Raw genomic sequence first — 15,559 nt, 5'->3', positions numbered from 1 at the left:
GAATAGTTTGATGCTGCAAAACACTCAATGATTTAAATACTGCATATTTCCATCTAACTAAAATATACTTGTAATTATAACATTATTTACACCATTTAATGGAGATTTCACATAAACTCATTATCTAACAGGAGTGAATCCTGTGGGTTTTTCAAACCTGAATGCTCTGCATTGTGTTTGCACTTTGGTCAGAAGATATAGAATACCCTCACTATAAAAGGAGGGCACAGAGCAGCCATGATGTCAGTGTATTGGAAGCTTCTGTAGGGAAAGCACAAGGAAGGCTGACAAACATAGGGAGACATTAGTGCCAGGAAACTGTACTTTAATTCTATTTGCTAGCTTTTTGGGCAATCAACCTCTTTGTCTTTTTTTTTCATATTATTGGTGGCTTTTTTTGTATTTCTTTTTGTTTTGTGGTTGATTTGGGGTCAGCTGCAAGGCTTCCTATAAAAAAATGGCCTGTTTTTGTAGGGCTTGTTCACACCATGGTGCAGAGATGTTGGCTTTTCTGTATGCGTTCTGCAAGGGCACATCAAAATCTATTGTTTTCTATGTGTCCTGTTCATGACACAACACTAGTATGACATGCAGATTTGTTCTGCACAGGAATCTGAAACATGTATAAAACTAATTGACTCAAACATGAAAACTGGTGTAAACCGATGTCTCCGCAAGTGAAATCTGTGCATCAGTTTCCATCAGCTTTTCGGTGCGTATGGTGTGGACGAGGCCTCAGGGTTTTATTTTATGTTGATGGGAATTTTATTAAAAGGTAAACATTTTTTTTTTTTTTCATCAAGGCTTTCCTTAAAATTTTGTTTCAAAGGAAATTATTCTGGGAAAATGTTGGTTTTTATTGTATGTTAATAGGCCCTTTTTAGTTAGAACTTTTATTTAATTATTTTTAATTTTGCAAGACCTCACATTAAAAAATGTGCTTTTGTTTTAGGGGTTGGTATTCAGGGAATGTATTTTAGGGTTTTCATTTATTTTGGTGATTTTTTTTTATTTATGTGATAGAGCCTTTTTAAGTAAGCATTTGTCTGTTCATTAAGTTGCCTTTTGTTTGCAGAATATCACTGCATCATTTGAAAGGTGTAAAAAAGCAAGTGCAAGAACTGAGTGTTAGACCTATTATCTCTAATTAAAACTGTCCTCCTGCTGGCAAGTTGTACACTGTTGTGTCCTCTGCTGTATCTTAATTCTTGTAGTAAAGCCCCAGCCTGTGCTTGTTGTTGTTGTTGTTACATTTGGGCCTAGCTGTACTATTTAAAATTATACTGCCGCTTTCCAATTGTACATTGCTGTGTCATTTGCACTCTCTTGATTCTTCTGATAAAACAGCTATTATTACCTGCCACATTTAACCAATTCTCCCCTTGATTAAAATATTCTGTTGTCCAGTTTTATTCTGCATCACCTGCAGTCTCTTAATTCTTACAAAGTGTTTTCCAGCACTTAGCCACTGGGGGGACCGTTTTACATCAGTAAGAAGCAGTTTCAGCAAGCTACTGGCCAATTTCAATCTGCAGCTATTATCTATCTATGGTTTTTGAAAGTAGTTTACCTATTAGACCTAAAAATTGCCAAAATGTACTAAAAGGATTTACCCCCTTAGATATATCATTGTAATTCACTACTAAGCTTGAGTTTTCCAGATTTCAAACAGGATTCACTGAACGTTTGGCAAATCTAACCCAGACACATTGGGTAGAGACTTCCTAAAACTGGAGTACTCAGAATCTGGTGCAGGTGTGTAAGGTAGCCAATAAGCATCTAACTTCAGCTTATTTGATTAAGCTTTAACAAAAAAACTTGGAAGCTGATTACTTTAAATGCAGAGCTGCACCAGATTTTGCACTCTCTAGAGTTTCAGTAACTAACCCCCATTCCATTCATCCCTAATGCACAATTGTATATTATAGCAAAATAATTGTAAAATACGGTCCATATCACTATGATGAATTCAAGTATGCACTAGAATGACATCACTTTCTTCAAAAATCTTTACTGAACAGAACAATACACAACTAGACCTTCACCTAAGAGACCCAATGCCTCTAAGACATTTTACCCATTTGGGTTTAATTGTAGAGATCTATGATTAAACCCATATGGGTGAAATGTTTTACAGGACTGAGTATCCTTGGTGGGGATCTGGATGTGTATTGATCCATTCAATAAAGATGTTTGAAGAAAGTGACATCATCAAAGTGCTACCTAACTTTCAAAATAGCATTTGTATTGAGCTGGAACAGACTCCAGTGGCTATCACCCAGTGTGCCTACAGCAAGATACCTTACTCCCAGCTCAACAGCAGCAGAACTTGGGAGTTTCTTAGTACAACCCATATCAATTACATAGATATTCACAATGAAAATTGATACACGTACCATTCAATTTTGAGGATTAAAAAAAATATAATATTACAATATATGTATGTATGTATATTTTTGTAGATATGGAATAACAAAATGAAGTATGCGATACTAAACCTGTTTTATTGTTTTCTACTACTAGATATGCAGATTCCCACTATAGAGAAATCTCATAGCAGCCCTGGTAGTTCAAAGTCATCCTCTGAGGGACACCTCCGTTCACATGGACCATCACGTAGCCAAAGTAAAGGCAGTGTCACTCAGACCCACCTTGAAGATGCTGGAGCAGCCATCGCTGCTGCCGAAGCAGCTGTCCAACAGCTTCGCCTTCAACCAAGTAAAAGACGCAAATAAATTCCTCAGCATGGCAGCTTAATGTTCATCTGTTGCCTTTTCCTGCTGTTTCCCCTTGTTGACCATTATTTGTCGTCACTACTTGTTCACCTTGTTAAATGTCCTTTATTGTGAAAATTTTGTCCACATTTAATATATGTTACCTAACTTTTTGTTTACTGATACTTAATGAAACTGGCTGTTTCCTCATTGGTTCATACTACCATTCAAGTGTTATCATCTCCTATATTGTCTGTTATGCCCCATAGTGTTGATTTCTTGTTCAACTTCTGTGGGTTTAGTTTTCATTTCAGTTTTTTTAAATTAGTTTGAGAATCATAAAGTTGAGAGATTTATTTTATACATACATATTCCCTTTTGCCTCATCTACATTTAAACATTTATTCATTGACAAATATTTTAAGAAAACCTATGTATGTGATCACTACAGTATACCCATTGGCTACACCAGACCAGTCATAACACCAAATCGCATTATTGTAAAGATAAATTCTCATACCATTCTAAGTGAATGCGTAATGTCACTGCATGCTCATACATATATTCCTAATATGTAAAAAATAAGTGTATTTATGTTTTTTGGAATTGTAGAATTACTGTAGAGTCTAGATTGTTTATCTTATCAAACTTTTTGTTTGTGGTACAGATGAAAAAGAAGCTCTATAGATAGGCATGGAGAAAATTATCAAATAAAGGGTACATTTTACTTAATAAAAAAATCCACAGTGTGATACTGTATGTACAGGGCTTGAACCATGTCCCATAATGGTTAAAACTTAGCTTTTTTAACAGAAATATTTATTATCTTATTAAACATATTAGTGCATACCAGTGCTATGTTACACTGCAAAAATAGATTGAGGCTGCTCACAACTAACAGTTGTCAGTTTAAGGGAGTTTTGCAAAGACATACATTGTAAATTAACCTGTTTTATGAATTTAAAAAGTCATTAAATATAATGTACATATTATTATTCAAGTGTCAGTTGGATATTTTTTAAAAAGGCAGTATTGTAAAAATAATATCAGTTCTGTAAAATGTAATACACATTTTGATGTAAGGGCTTAATGTATATGATAATATTTGAAATAAAGGAAAGTATAGGCCATACTTAGTGGTACTAGTTACATGGAAATATGTTCTCATAAAACCCTTTAGTTGGCCATATGAGACAGTAGTTAGAGGCAGGATTTCTTTTGTAATTCCCTCAAATTGTTTGCATTTGCTAAAGCATATATTTGTAGTCATGTACAGTAAGGCAATCTGGCCACTGTAGACTTTAACTGTGGGACATAACATGTTTATAATTTTACATCAGGGTATTCCTATTTATGAAAATGTAGTTGGCAAAATAAGGAAGATAGGGGCAATATTTTCTGTATAGTCACCTAACTCTGCTCAGTATAGTTAAATGTCTGGACTCACAGTTAAAATTACAACCAATCATTGCTATAATCCATGTCACAGTGGACTATGCAACAGATTTCTGATTATATGCCTGTTATTTTCAAATATGTAAAGAAAGACAAATTATAGAGACAGCGATATTATACACTGAAACTATGATTTCTTATGTTAAACCAAGCACCTTTGTTGTAAATAATAATCTGCTTTTGTTTTTAACCTTATGCTATAGCTATTTATATTTATGCATTAAAAGAAAACAGGAAATCCATTTCCTTAACAGCGCTATTGTAATGTTATGGAATATGACTTGTTCTTACAATCAGGAGCCCAGAGTTTTTTGCTTAAGTGAATGAAAACTTTCTAAGAGACATACTTGTGTTTGTCACAGAAATTTGTTATTGCATGTCTTCTCACAGGATTAAAACCATGGTGGGAAACATTTTAAACCAATAAAAAGAAACAGCCAGTTTTAAAGCCCCTTAATGCTGTGCATGTGGTGTCTCTTTGATGTTAAAAACACTACCTATCTGAATACAGAAAAGAACACTTCTGTTTGCATGAATAACATTTAAGCTGGTTCCATCTGAGGATACATACTATGGGTTTCCATTTCACCCACACTGCCACAGCAGCACATAAAAGCGGTCAGTGTAATTATGCCAGGAAGCAGCATAGACACAGCATAGCAGGAGTACTCCCAATTCAAAGAACTCAGTCTGACAATCTGCCTTCACCAGCAAATGACAGCAAAGACCAAAGCCAGCTTGCACTCAAGAAGGTGATGTCCGATGGGTCCGTCAAGGCTGAAGGTAAGGAATATTAGTACTATTTGTCATAAAATTTACTAACTGATTGCTGTTTCCCTATAGTAAAATGTATTTTCAGAAGGCCCACTTTTGAAGAGCATACATAGGGGTTCTGTTCATGTTTTCTGTATTTATTTCTTATGGTAAATCTTAAAGAACATAGTTTTTGCTTGCACAGACTGAGGCCACCTCTCCACTTTGGTAGTTCATTGAGAACTATAAAACGACATCTGCAAAGGATGTTGGTACTTGTAGTTGATTCTTTCACAGAACTCTGTGAACAAATGATGCAAGTATGTGGACAGGGCCCTGCACGGCAGAGCCCTTTTTGAAAAAGTGACAGCTGCTATGGGAAACTTCTCCCCATAATACTGTCACACAGGGGGCTCGGATCACTGAGCCGCTGCAGGAGCAGGAACATGTTACACATTCCACCCTTAAAGCATACATAGGAGTTCTGTTCATATTTTTTGTATTTATTTCTTATGGCAAATCTTAAAGAACATAGTTTTTGCCTGCACAGACTGAGGCCACCTCTCCACTTTTGGTATGCTATTACTGATGAGTTCTTACTGGTTTTTCTGTAAATTGGAGTTAAATTTGATACAGTGTTTACAAAATACTGCAAACAATGTCACAGCCCAGCCTGTGAGCTGGACTGTAAAAGATCAGAGGGGTTTTACATCACTGTGAATGTTAAAGGATACGTTCACCTTTTTATAAAACAATAATAAATGCACATTTTTTTGCAGGCAAAAAAATGTGCATTTACTATTTTTTTTAGGAGCCTGCAAAGCATTGTACCAATGACCGACTGATCACTGGTGCCATGCAAAACTCCTAATACATCTTATGCAAAACTCCAAATACATCTTATGGGCAGGCAGTTTCAAACTGACAGGAAGAATCAATGAACTACCACAGAGCTCAACAGTGCCATGGTACTTCATTGAGAACTATAAGATGACATCTGCAAAGGATGTTGGTAGTTGTACTTGATTTTTTCACAGAACTATGTGAATGACTGATGCAGGCATGTGGACAGAGCCCTGCACAGCAGCGCCCTTTTTGAAAAAGTGACAGCTGGTATGGGAAACTTCTCCCCATAATGCTGTCACACAGGTGGCTCGGATCACTAGGCCTCTGCTGGACCAGGAAAATGTTACACATTCCACCCTTAAAACGGGTGGAACATATAACATGTTCCCAAAGGTGAACGTATGCTCTAAGCCTTAATACGCATGGGCAAATACTATTTATGCAGGATTTGCATACATTCATATGGATAATATATTTAGGTGTTTTTTTAACCACTTCTGTTTGTAAATGTATCTTTTTTTCTGGGAGGTGTCCCAATTTTTTATAACATAGCAAAGTTAACTTCACAATAAAATAGTACAGAAAGGGAAATATATCTTATTAATTTTAATATATTTTTGTATGTAAAATAGACAAATACATAATATCAGTTCAGTGAGAATCTACCTTATCTGCCCATTTAGCTCATATAAATCTGCCAGTTTTCTGAATATGGGTTTACACGGTTAAAATACTTTTTTTTAACTGAATACACATCTTGAAAAGTATCTAGGTACATAAAATATAACATTATGTGTGTTTTGGGTCATTGGGTATTGTTTTAATGTCAGTTAGTAGCATCAGCACTAGAAATACTCTGGATTCAGGACAGGGCAGAGAGAACAAGGACAATGAAAAATAAGACATTTAAAAATATACTACGTATGCCAGGACACATCAAAGCATCACACAGTTTTAAATGTGGAGGTTCTACAAAATAGACTGGGCTGATGTGTCAACAATGAAATAGGTGGATACTTTAGAGTCTTTTCAAAAGCTGCAGTGACAGAACAGAAAACTGGAGTCAGCTTCAAAGGCCAGACAGAGAACCCCCACAAATTTTGACAGAGAAGAAATAAAAAATGTATTTAGAAAAAGGCACTGACATGCGTGTGAAGCTGAAATCCGCACACATTTTGAAGTACACAAGAAATCTGTTCATTGAAAACTGTGTTTGTGTTCAAAATAAAATATCTTTTGACAGAGCACATCTACAGCACCAAAATGAAGTATCAACATTTTTCTGAAATCTAAGAAAGCTTCCTTTAAGCCTGTAAATATTTCGGAGAACTTAAGTCAGAGCATGAGCATAACACAGTCCATTCAATTAGGAAACAGAAAAATAAATAATATTTAAAAAAAACAACATATATTTATGAAAAATATAAACTAAAAAGATATGGCTCCGTTACAGAAAAACATGATAGATTTCCAGCTTTAAGACCAGACAACCAAAATGCATTTAAGGGCTTCATGCCTGTTATTACATCTCCGCAGAACAAAATGAACCACAAAGTCTACCCTTGCAGGGGTTATAAGAACAAAAACTGAACCATGAGTCTTGTAGCCTCCTGTCTGCTCACTGATCCAGGTAGTCAGCACCTACTCTCAGCCAGGAGGTGCCAGTGCCCATCCATTAACCCCCTGTCTACTGCACTACAAGGCCGAGAGACAACTCATTACCAAATAAAACATAGTATTCTGGGTAGTACTTACATCCACCTTGGACTGTGCCCTTTACCAGCTGGGGCTGTCACATACCCCCTCCTTCCTGTTCGAGCCTTGGGGTTTGCAGAAAACAGAGCTGTAGAGAGGGCATTTTTTGTTGCAACCAGCCTTGTGGAATCGGGTCTGTCTGGGATTACATGAGGAGACAGAAGGATTTGAGGCAGTCTACATCCACAGAAGATCTGTGGTTAGTTCTCCAAGATGTTTGGAACAACCTACCTGCCAAGTCCCTTCAAAAGCTGTGTCCAAGTGTAGCTAGAAAAATTGATGCTGTTATAAAGGCAAAGGGTGGTCACACAAAATATTGATTTTATTTGAATAGCTTTTCTACTAATTTACTTTCCATTTTGTTAAAAATTAATTTACAGAATTAATTTACAGAATTTTTTCACACCTGCCTAAAACGTTTGCGCAATAGTATGTATATTCGGGAATTCTAATCCTTCCCCATTTAACTAAAAATTATCTTTTGTTTCTTGTCTGTATCTCCCCAGTGGAAAGATTTTCCATCACTTGACTAGAAGTGGGTGGAAATTTTCTCAAACTAACAATGATTTTAGCACTTCCTCATTTTATCCAAAACAAAGCACACTCAAAAATGACCAATTTTTTATGTATAAACAATTTAAGGCAGAACATCTCACATAATTATAGATAAACAAAAAAGAGTCTATTTCTAAAATAAATCTAGGCAATATATTTATGAGTCACTGAATCTGACATTTGCCATACATTCACTGCAGATGAATCAATCACTGCAATTTAAAATACAGTAAATGCATCAGGGAGATAAATACGCACCAAATATCTGGTAAATGTCACATTCACTGCTTTATAAATATATCCCTATGTATATTCATGAAATGAGATCTACTGATAAGTTGCAGTAACTCCTCAGAAAAGCATCATATAGTTCTTGCCTTTAAAAAGCATGGCAGAGAAATGGGCAACTTGGAAACAGAAAAAAAGATTTTCCTAAAAAAAATAAGACAAATTAAAAAATGATCTATGCTCTGGAGATCTTCAAGAAAATATATCTACTAACAGCATGTAGCTACAAGCCAATCTCACCATATGTACATGAAGAGCATGTTTTGCAGTATGCGTCCACTTTCTGGATATTTTTCCTCACTCCCTTTCCCAAGTGGTTAAAAAGGGGGCTACAAATTTCTTGAAGAGAGGGAACTTTAAACACATTTTTTTGTCTGTGTCTTCCTGTCCTTGTGACACCTAATCATCATTTTTCTTTTATTGCTATCAAAGAGACAGTAGGTGGTGAGAGTCAGATGGCAATAAAACCTGACATAAATTTTCTATCAACCTTACACTACCAAAAACGTATTTTTTTTCTTTGGCTGGAGTTGTGATTTAAAGTTTGTGGACAGTATATATGGCGCACAGGAAATTAAAATGTAACTCTGAGGTTTGGACCATAAAGGCCCAAATTATGAAGCACAAAAAAACCACAAAATTGATTTTACATATTTAAGAAATAAAAGAACTGTTCACAGGGTGTGTCAACAAATCCACAGGATGATTTTTTTTTTTTTAATTTCGATTTATTCTATAAATTAATATAAACCTGAAAACTTTAAAGGCAGCACTTTTGCATTGACAACCTAGTATGAATACAACAAATGTGTAATGAGGAAAAGCTTAGTTCACCCTATAGATAGTCTTCCCTACCCATACAATATTATCAGCCATTGACGGAATTATTACATTAATATACAGTATATATAGGGGGCAGTGTGAAAAATTGTGAATGGCACAAAAAGGCATAAGGAGATCACTGCCAAGGGATTATTTCTGCATTTTTCGAAGATGAATATTTTAGACCATATATAAGCAGTAATACAATGTAGTAAGATCAACTAATGTACTGAATTATTTGTATGTCACATGAGCAGGCAATTGTCAGAGGGGCCCAATGATCATTTCCCTCATTGTCATAAAATATGTAATTCATTGATTTCCCCCATATATTTTTACAGCTGTAATCATTGTGTATTAAAAAAGTATTTAAACACTGCAATCTGTAGGTTTACTATGCACAAGGAGGAGATGGGTGACATAAAAGATCAGAAATATAAATTGGATATTTACATCAACTTACTGTGCCTGTTTCCATAGCAAGATGTTTAGGATTTGTATATGTTTTATTGTGTTGCATAACTTTAGATTACCTATTTGAATTCAGTTGTCTATAATTCAGCATTTGCCTCTTTTTGTACAGCACGAACAACTTCTCACAGGACTACTGAATCTACTGTTTCTACAACTTCATCGGTCAGCAGTTACGTCAGTGGGTACAACATGGAGACGGATGGCAACAATACACAAGGAGATAATAATCTGTTTCAAGTTCCTAGAATGTAAGTTTTTTTGCTTCTTTGTAAGGGAAAATTGTGACCCACCTTATTACTAATGTAAACTAATATTTGTGATATGCTAGAGACACCTATCACGTGGGTAATATATCTGAATGTGTAACTAGTACTTTGTGAGGGCATCATTTTAGATTGTATTGTAGTGTTTATCTTAATATGGCCGTATATATTTACAGAATGTTACATGAAACATGATTTTTAAAAAACACATTGATAAAATGTATACTATATAACTTTTGTTTGTTGTATTTATATACCATTTTGTTTGTTTGGATAGATTGGGGAAGGATTACAATGTCTGTCAATTTTTTTATTAGACTGGAGAAGGGATAAAATCTCCACAAGGTCTATGTCTATGGACAAATACAGTTGCTTTTGGGTGCCTTTTGCTTCCATTTGGCATCACTTTGAGATGCTTCTGTGATTATTCAGAATTCATTCACAAATGCATTTGACCTTCTTTTTTGCATGTCACCAATAGTAAGGTTTGCTTTTCATTTCCTCACATTTTTGAAGTATGGGGATAAATTGGAGCTAAACTTTAATATTCTTTTTTAATCATTATTATTAGCCAGGCAGAACTAGTATCTTTTTTATGTTTTCATGATTTGAAGAAACATAAAAAAGATTTCATAAGAGGTTAACGTAAATCATATCTGAACCCAAGAACAAAATGTAATTTATTGCAGTTAGCCAGTCTTCAGTTGTAGTCATTGTATTATTACATGGTGATTCTCACCAGTCAGGAAGATCATGCTGTTATTTTCTGGTTTAGCATTACTGGTTCCTAGACCAACTCCCTGCTCCCTGGACCAAAATGATGATACCCTGTCCAACCCTGATGATATCCTGTCCAACTAGGAGACCTGAGTTGCGAAGGTGACATAGGAAGGTGCAGGGGCGGATTGACAACTCATGGGGCCCCAGGCAATAGGGGATCATGGGGCCCCTGTGTCCTTTCCCATACTCAAAGCACACCCAAAAAAACCTATAAAAGGTACCAGGGGCATTTCATGGGGCCCCCTACTGACCCCAGGCCCTCGGGCAGTGCCCTAGTGCTCGAATGGTCAGTCCGCCCCTGGGAAGGTGTATTGCTGAACCAGGAAGATGACTTGCTTATTTAAGAACTACATATGTCACGATTCAGGATATGAAGTGTAGAAAATAAGTGTAAATAACAGGATTTGACTGTACAAAATTACCAATCCAGCTAGCATTTTGTATTTCGATTGTATATTTAGCTGTTCACCTGGTGTTTCATATTAAATATCATAGTTATCATCAAATGTTAAAAAAAATCTATGAACAGCTATAAATATAAGAAGACATAAGAAGCTATGGTTACTAACCAATCAATATGTTCCCTGACCTTTCACCTGTATATTACATTTTAATGAATGAAACAAACCATATAGTCATTGTTCCAGCAACATGATAAAGATATATGTTGCAGTGCAACTTTGTAAGACAATGAAACTGATTTCAAGGAGGTCATCTTCATTATTTTGTTTTCAAAGTGGAAAAATGAACCAAAATGGACAAGACCAAACCGGAATGGGCTTGGCTGAAACAGAAGGTAAGATATATAGTTACTTGTCTATGCCTACTTGAAACTCAACATTATTATAAACATTAAACATACCTACGGGTAAACTGGTTATATTGTCAGTGAAAGCCTTTAATGTTTGGGGTTTCTTTTATTGCAGTTGCCAAAGGTACAATTGCTTTTGCAAATATCAGGGGAGATAAGGGGCATTGCTTCTTATCCCCTGTCTTATTGGGATATTATCTGGTTGTAATCCCTGCATTTGAATTCTTGCTTGGAGATTGAAATATAGGTTTTGAAGTATACGAATGAAGTTTGGGCCAAAATTACAAGCATTCAATAACTCAAACAAATAAGTCCAAGAGATGGAATTCAAGACTTTTTGTAAATCTAATAAAGTAATAATACCATTCCTGGGGTGGAGGCACTTCCATTCTATCTGGATTATATAAGAGAAATTATATCTATAGCTCTTCTAATCTGATCTCATCCTTGTCGCCCCAAGATAAATCCTACCTGGGATTTATTGATCCAAGAATGTGGCTATTTGATTACCTAAGATTTTGGTAAGTAATTTTAGATTATTGCTGGTTAGGAAAATTGGTCTGCAATTTACCTTTTTGTTGGCATCTTTGTTGGGTTTAGGGTTGTCTGTGTTAAATTCCATATTGATATCTGCATCCAAGGGTTCCCCTTGTACAATTGCACTAAATATGTTTCTTGGATGGGGAATGAAAGTGTCCTTCTTTGTCCTGCCTTATATACTTTTTGATTTCCATCTCTGTGATTGGACTTGCAAGGTAATCCTATGCATTTTGGTTAGTTCAGGCACTGGCAGATCTTGAAAAAAAAAATCTGTATTTTGCCTATAGGAGGTTGTTATAAATGACTGTGTATGGTTAGGGTTTTGGATGTAAATTCTGGTACTGGATTTGGGGGCTAGACATACTGTATACTGAAATTTATGCAAGAGTTTGTTCACTAGCAATGTCCCTATTCTGCCTTTCTGGGAATAAAATTATTATTATTATTATACAGTATTTATATAGCGTCAACAGTTCGCTCAGTGCTGTACATTACAATGGGAGACAATACATGAGACAGTACAATAACAATACAATGCGATACACGAGGGGTTCGAGGGCCCTGCTCCTTGGAGCTTACAATCTAGGAGGGAGGGGATATGTATGGTCATTCGTAATGTTTTTCACAGATCCAGTTTTTAAGGTTAGATTAGGGGCCAGTCATGTGTCTTCAATTTTTTTTTATACGGAGAACTGTGTCCGGTTTATTTTTCGTGAGCTTTCATTAACGATTATAATTTACAATTCAACTGTGTGATATGTGAGGAATGTTGACTCTTGACCTCTGAAGCTATTTGACTTATACATTATGTCCTTGTATATAGGCTTTGTGTACAGGTCACATTTTGATTAGAGTTGTAGATGTTGGGAGTTAAGTTGAAAATATGTTTTTGATACATTTAATTTCTTGCACAGTACAGTGTCACTTAGCAATGATTAAATAAGCACCAGTGAAATGTTTTTAGGTTGCTTTGAATAGTTAGTAAAGTCAAGGTCACCAAAGATCCAACCATGCCACTTCATTCATTATAGTCAGAGATACTGAAGGGATCAAAATTGGTGAGATTAAGTATATGGTTAATTCTGGAATATGTAGAGTAAAGTTCAACTCCTGCCAAGTGTCCAAACAAATTTTACACCCCCTGTGTGTTTGCTTTCTCCCTGCCAAGTGTCCACCAGGGTCGTTTAGTTGAGTAGTTTAGCTAATTTAGTGCCCGCTTTGGATGGTTGTTTAAGTTAAGTTTTATTCAGGTTAGATTGAATTAAGCTCAAATCTCATGAGATGTTAGGATCTCTTCCACAGATAATGCACTCTATATTGGGCCTAAGGAAGTTGAAGAAGTTTCAAAGAAGGCAAGTTGGGTAGAATTAGGGTCATAGTAGGAAAGCAAAGTGAAGAGATGGTCTTCAATATAACTTTTTTTCATTAGAAAGCATCCCCGGGTCTTTAATCATGTACTAGAGTGAAGGGTTTTTTTTATCTGAGGTTTTAGGTAAAAAAAAGGTATGCTTAGTCTATCTTATACTCCTATAATAAATGAACTGAGATTGAAAAACTCTGGCTAGCCCCAATCCACTGTAACTCCTTGATATGCAGACCTTCAGCTACATTACAAAGTCTAGACCTTCTTTCTACAATGAGATTTACCCAAGGGATTTTGAACACTTGTAAGCCCAAATTTCCCCTAGAGTTTTCTGCGTTTCCATTGATTTCCTTTCTCTACACTCAAGCTGCACCAGACAGCCTTACACAGCATGTGGTGCTACAATGAAAAATGTAATCTGTGGGGTGGATTTACTAAAGATAATAGACTTTGCACTTTGCAAGTGCAGTCACACCCATTTTCCTCTCAGCTTGGTAAATGCGGAAAAACTCTGCTGATTTCTATCATCCAATCACATGCAAGCAAAAATGCTGTTTTTTTATTTTCTTTCCACCTCATTAGGTATTCTTTACAAAGTGAAGGTTTACCACATTTACATTTACTAAGAAGAAAAAGTTGAACTGCACTGCAGAGTGCACAATCTGTTTGCCTTTAGTAAATCCACCCCTTTGTTTCAACTTGGTAATATTTTAGATGTTCTTACTAAAGCAGTCCTACCTTTTGCTACCTAAAAAAAAAAAAAGATATGACCTGCCCTGTATTTAGTTATCTCTAATGTAAACACTTTGTACAAGCTATTTCCTCTAACCTGACTTCTGCCTCCCTTATCTTCTTTGAGAAACTTTGGATTATGGGCAGAGGTTCGGTTTCTGACATAAACAAAATTTTAATGGGCCCCAGGTCTGGCACATTTACAAGACATACTGTAGTTATTTGATAAAGTGAGAACAGATTTTAAATAGAGAATTCACTCCTGAAGAATAGGGTAAAATTGTGAACAATGCTCAGAAATCGTATTTGTACAACCTATGAAGAGAATCAATACAGATTCTCTGTCATTGGTACTATAATCATAACTACTGGCCATGCCTAAAGATATAGTCCTTTTGGTTAGAAGAAAAAGCCCTTTTATACAATTTCCTACAAATACATGTTGAGCTTGACACAGCCATATTTCCTGCAGGGGGCTTGAAGTGAGCCTGCTTGTTGTGAAGTTATGGGATTGCCTTCCTTGTTATAATGCTGGGATTTCCCATCTGAGAATGTGGGAAAATAATGGGATTTATTTGTTTATGTGAATATGAGACCTAGTGGAAAAGCCCATCTATATTTTATGTACATTTAATACTCTTTGTTTTTGAAATGTTTGAAAATATTTGCATGGAGTGACCCATAATTTGAAGGTTAGGTGTTTTTGTGGCCTTTTGCATAACTTTTTCTTTTTCTGTTATATCCCTTGCTGAACCATCAAAACTTGATGATATCAGGGCCCTGGGCCTGATCCAATTCAAGACAGTGTACTGGTATATCAGGTATGATCTCTTTCAAGAAAGGTTTGATCGCCGTATCAGTCAGTGCTCGATTTTGGAAGGCCACAAAAACAAAAACTGTACTGTCTGGATCTGTTTTCAAGATTTTCTTAGACCTAGCTGTGCCTAGCTGTTGTTTTAGGTCCTGTATACAGCTATGATTTTGGTTGGCTCTAGCAATAGTGGAATCCAGTTTTTGTTCAATCGTTTCTATACATGATCCCATGTCTGTTGTCTGCTTTGATCTTAAAAGCTTTGTTGTTTTTTAAAGACTTTGATCCAAAATATCTAATATTTTAGCAAATGTTACCTGATCATCAGGGTATTTTGGACTGTCAAGGTGTAGTATTGCATCCAATAAGTCAGGACTCTGAGTCAGAGTATTTTGGTGTTATCATGTTCTCTGAGGTCTGGTCTATGAAAGATGTTGCAGAAGCAGGGGATTTATGACTAGAAGAGTCTCTACTCACAAATTATGGTGTCTGTGATCTCAGCCTTGTTTTAAATGTCTCACTGGACATGCCAGACTGCCATATGGGGCTGAATGTTTGCTCCTGTTCCTTTGTTTGGGTTGCCATCTTGGCTGCTTC

The 15,559-nt window shown here is 35.9% G+C and overlaps 1 protein-coding gene across 6 annotated transcripts in view; it reads left to right on the top strand.

The window, feature by feature from the left end:
- PCLO (piccolo presynaptic cytomatrix protein) overlaps positions 1 to 15,559 on the top strand; it is a 357,044-nt gene that overhangs the window by 328,306 nt on the left and 13,179 nt on the right. For 4 of the 6 annotated variants that reach the window (XM_089685932.1, XM_089685920.1, XM_089685918.1 and 1 more), the window contains 4 exons: positions 2,524 to 2,718; positions 4,773 to 4,952; positions 9,772 to 9,910; positions 11,443 to 11,501. In XM_089685932.1, the coding sequence (XP_089542058.1) occupies positions 2,524 to 2,718; positions 4,773 to 4,952; positions 9,772 to 9,910; positions 11,443 to 11,501 (573 nt within the window). Of the gene's footprint in view, positions 1 to 2,523; positions 2,719 to 4,772; positions 4,953 to 9,771; positions 9,911 to 11,442; positions 11,502 to 14,927; positions 15,188 to 15,559 lie in introns of those variants that run through there. The other 2 variants (XM_089685925.1, XM_089685921.1) reach the window with 2 other exon arrangements.

The sequence above is a fragment of the Staurois parvus genome, unplaced genomic scaffold (genome assembly GCF_062004578.1).
Source record: "Staurois parvus isolate SC_StPar_1 unplaced genomic scaffold, SC_StPar_1.0 ptg000019l, whole genome shotgun sequence".
In the NCBI taxonomy this organism is placed as follows: domain Eukaryota; kingdom Metazoa; phylum Chordata; class Amphibia; order Anura; family Ranidae; genus Staurois; species Staurois parvus.
This window is presented reverse-complemented; position numbering and strand designations above follow the sequence as displayed.